General features: G+C 40.0%; 1 protein-coding gene across 1 annotated transcript; it reads right to left on the bottom strand.

Annotated features, from left to right (window-relative positions):
- Nucleotides 1-206: 206 nt before the first annotated feature.
- On the bottom strand, nucleotides 207-1,368 carry LOC121142147 (speckle-type POZ protein-like). The gene is given in 2 exon segments (XM_040751473.1): nucleotides 207-552; nucleotides 554-1,368. Coding segments are annotated over 2 exon segments (1,161 nt in total).
- Nucleotides 1,369-4,732: the final 3,364 nt, after the last annotated feature.

The raw sequence follows: 4,732 nt of genomic DNA on the forward strand, positions 1-4,732 counted from the left end.
AATGTACTCAAGGACAGCAACTAAACAGAATATCGGTTTTCAACTCATTAGACAAAATTCAAGCCAATTAAGAAACAGTGAGGAGGTTGGATAGTGTACTCCAGAGACATGTTCCCACCTCACCCACCCAAACCTGCCATTCCAACTCATTTAATGCTCTCTTGATGACTGAGCTTCCCAGATTCACTATAAAGTCTCCACCAAGCTCACAGTATACCCAGGTGTCCTTGGTAACAACAGTAGCTTACAGTGCTAGAAGACATCTCTAGGAGACAACTGAGAAGACCCAAATATTGCATCAGACGTTTGGAAGGGGGCTCCAGTGAAGAATGGTGAGCAGAAGCCAGAGACCTGTATGCTTCAGATACCAAGTGGGGATACGAGCCCACCATTCTCTTCCAGCATGAGGTCTGAGAGACCTCAGAAGCATGAGATGTAATGAAATCCAGTGCCTGGGTTTTCAGTATCCCTGCATGGTGGAGGTCAGCCAAGATGAGAGTGTAGGCAGCAGTCTCCACAGAGAGGTCCTTACAGAGGGAATCCTCACGCAGTCTTCAAACGCTCCAGGCCATACTTGTCAGCAGCTGCCAGCAGAGTGTTGGCCATGCTGTGAAGATCTGGTGCCTTCCCAGTGTAAATGAAACCCATTATTGCCTTGAAGCCATGCGGCTCCAGATCATGTATCTCAATGCGGTTTGTTCTGCTCTCCTCCATGTCATGTTCAAACATGGCTCTGAAAACTGGAGAGCGAGATGCTAAGATGGCCTTGTGAGCCTGGAATTCCTGGCCAGCTACCACCAGGCAGCAGTCTGTGAAGAGGGAATTCTCCCACAGCTCTCCTAGCTCATCTGCCATCGTGCACCTTGGAATCTGGATCCCTGACTTCCTGGTCTGGTCACAGATACTGAAGGAGTCTTGAAACACAGTCACCTTGCAGAAGAGGGTGAGCTTGCCTTCAGGGAGAAGCCAATTCTCATGGTCCATGAGGAAATCTTGAAGGATGAACCTTTTGTATCCCCATTCATAGCCTGGAAGGAACTTAATGGCACTTCCTGCCCTCATTCCGAGGACTATCTCTCCTTCAGCACTTAAGAGCCATAGGTGGAACTTTGCCCAAACGTGACTCTTTGGACAGCTGAGCAACACTAGGTAAACTGACAAGTAATCTGTGTTTTCTTTGTAGGTCCCTTTAGTGTGTACTCTCAAACACCATTTGTCATTGCCTCCTGTTGAAAAATTTGGGCTTGTAAAGTGTTCCCGCATTTCCTCCAGAAAAAAATGGAAGTTGCTGATGGTCCACCTGTAGTAGACATTCGGCCTGCTGATTTGCTCGTAGATCCTGTCCTCACCTATCCTGTACTCTGACATTTTTGCTGGTGGTAATTTGAAGTTTAAACTGGATACAAAACAAACACCTGGGATTTATTATTTCTTCACTCTGTAGGACAAAATAATAGACACAGTTTAGAGTTTTCAGTTATGTTTTTATGTATTAATGTTTCTATGAGGCTGGAACTTGGATGTTTCTGAAAATTTCAATGCAGATTTCAAGATTAGTTTCACAGAAGACAGTCAAGGGTACTTAGGGATGGTTAGATCATTCCATTTCCTAGATGGAATCATTTTTTTATTTTTTGAGACAGAGCTTCTCTGTATTGTGTTGGAGGCTGTCCTGGAACTAGCTCTTGTAGACCAGGCTTGTCTCAAACTCACAGAGTTCTGCCTGCCCCTGCCTCTCAGTGCTGGGATTAAAGGTGTGTGCCACCACTCCCCAACTCTAGATGGCATTCTAGGTCATTAGGAAATTATTTTTGAAAAGTATACACAACTTTTGAATAGTTTGGATCATTTTGCACTCATAAAAATTGCTCTGCTAAAACAATGCAAATTTGTGGAAATTGAATAATGCACAATTGCACCACTCCTGGGTCAAAGAAGAAATAAAAAGAAATTAAAGACTTCCCAGAATTCCATGAGAATGAAGACACAGCATACCCAAACTAATGGGACACTTTGAAAGCAGTACTAAGAGGAAAGTTCATAGCAATAAGTGCCCACATGAAGAAACTGGAGAATAGTCACACTAGAGAATTAACAGCACAACTGAAAGCACTAGAACAAAATGAAGCAAATTCACCCCAGAGGCACAGATGCCAAGAAATAATTAAATTGAGGGCTGAAATCAATAACGTAGAAACTAGGAAAACAATACAAAGAATCAATGTAACAAAGACTTGGTTCTTTGAGAAAATCAAAAATATAGACAAAAATTTATCCAAACTTACCAAATGACAGCATATGAACATGCAAATTCAAAAAATCATAAACGAAGTAGGAGACATAACAAAGAACAGCGAGAAATCCAGAAAATCATCAGGTCATATTTTGAAAAGCTACAAACCACAGAATTTGAAAATTCAAATAAAAGGACAATTTTCTGAATAGATATCACTTGATCAAGAACAGATAAGCAATTTAAATAGTCCTATAACATCTAAGGAAATAGAAGCAGTCATCAAAATCTCCAACAAAAAAAAACCCAGGGTCAAATGCCTTCAGTGCAGAGTTTTACCAGAAATTCAAAGAACAGCTTATTCCAATTCTCTTCAAAGTATTCCATGCAACAGAAGCAGAAGGGTCTTTTCCAAACTCTTTTTACCAGGCTTCAATAACATTGATACGAAATCAACACAAGGACACACCTAAAAAGAGAACTTCAGACCAATATCACTCGTGAACATTGCAAAATTCTCAATAAAATACTGGCAATTCAGGTCCAAGAACACATCAGAAAACTCATCCACATTAATAAGTAGGCTTCATTCCAGGGATGCAGTAATGTTTCAACATAGGAAAATGCATCAATGTAATCCACCACATAAACAAGTTGAGAAACAAAGACCACATGAACATCTCGATAGATGCTGAAAAAGCCTTTGACAAGATGCAACACCCATTCATGGTAAAAGCCTTGGAGAGCTCTGGGATAACAGGAACATACCTAAACATAATAAAAGCTATATACAGCAAACCAACAGCCAACATAAAACTGAATGGAGAGAAACTCAAGGCAATTCCTCTAAAATCAGGAACAAGACAAGGCTGGCCCCTCTCCCCATGCCTCTTCAATAGTGTACTCGAAGTTCTAGATACAGCAATAAGGCAATGAAAGGAGATCAATGGGATGCAAATTGAAAAGGAAGAGGTCAAACTTTCACTACTTGCAGATGATATGATAGTTTACATAAGTGATGCAAAAATCTACCCCGGAACTCTAACAGCAGATAAACACCTTCAGCAAAGTGGCAGGATACAAGATCAACTCAAGAAAATCAGTAGCCCTAATACATACAGATGAAAAATTGGCTGAGAAAGAAATCATAGAGACATCACCATTTACAATTGCCACAAACATCATAAAATACCTTGGGGTAACGCTAACCAAACAAGTGAAAAACCTATATGGCAAGAAGTTTGAGTCTTTAAAGAAATTAAAGAAGACACCAGAAAATGGAAGGATCTCCGATGCTCTTGGATAGATAGGATTAATATAGTAAAAATGGCAATCCTGCCAAAAGCAATCTACAGACTCAATGCAATCCCCATCAAACTCCCAGCTCAATTCTTCACCGAAATTGAAAGAACAATTCTCAAATTGCTATGGTAAAATAAAAAGCCCAGGATACCCAAACAAACCTATTCAACAAAGCAACCTCTGGAGACATCACAATTCCAGACTTCAATATCTATTATAGAGCTATAGTCCTGAAAACAGCTTTGTATGGGCATGAAAATTGACAAGTAGACCAATGGAATCAAACTGAACACCCTCAGATTAATCCACAAATTTATGAATGACTGATTTTTTAAAAGAAGCTGAAATTTTACAATGGAAAAATGATTGCACCTTCAGCAAATGGTGCTGGCTTAAGTGGATGATGGCATGTAGAAGAATATGGATAGATAGATCCATGTCTATCACCATTCACAAAACTTAAGTCTAAATGGATCAAATACCTCCACATAATTCCAGACACAAAGAACCTCTTAGAAGAGAAAGAGGGAGGAAACCTTGAATGAATTGGTACGGGAGAACACGTCTAGAACATAACAAAAGTAGCACAAACACTGAGATCAACAATTAATGAATGGGATGTCTAGAAACTGAGAAGGTTCTATAAAGCAAAAGACAAACTCAGCAAGACTAAACAAAGCAACCCACAGATTGGGAAAAGATATTCATTAACCCCAAATCTGACAGAGGGCTGATCTCCAAAATTTACAAACAACTCAAGAAGCAAGTCTCCAAAACACCAAAAGATCCAATTAAAAGGGGAGGAATGAACTAAATAGAAAATTCCCAATAGAGGAGTCTAAAATGGCTGAAAGACCCTTATGAAACTGCTCAACATCCTTAGCCATTAGGGAAATGTAAACCAAAACAACTGTGAGATACCATCTTACTCCTGTTAGAATGGCTAACATCAGAAACACTTATGACAGTTTATGCTGGAGAGGATGTGGAGAAAGGGGAACACTAGTCCATTGCTGGTGGGAGTGCAAACATGTACAGCCACTTTGGAAATCAGTATGCAGACTCCTCCGGAAAATAGGACTCAGTCTACCACAAATCCCAGCAATTCCATTCTTAGGCATATACCCAAAAGATGTCCATTCACACAACAAGGATGTCTGTTCCACTATGTTCACAATGGCATTATATGTAATAGTT

This window comes from Mesocricetus auratus, unplaced genomic scaffold, assembly GCF_017639785.1.
Source record: "Mesocricetus auratus isolate SY011 unplaced genomic scaffold, BCM_Maur_2.0 Super-Scaffold_100009, whole genome shotgun sequence".
Taxonomy (NCBI): domain Eukaryota; kingdom Metazoa; phylum Chordata; class Mammalia; order Rodentia; family Cricetidae; genus Mesocricetus; species Mesocricetus auratus.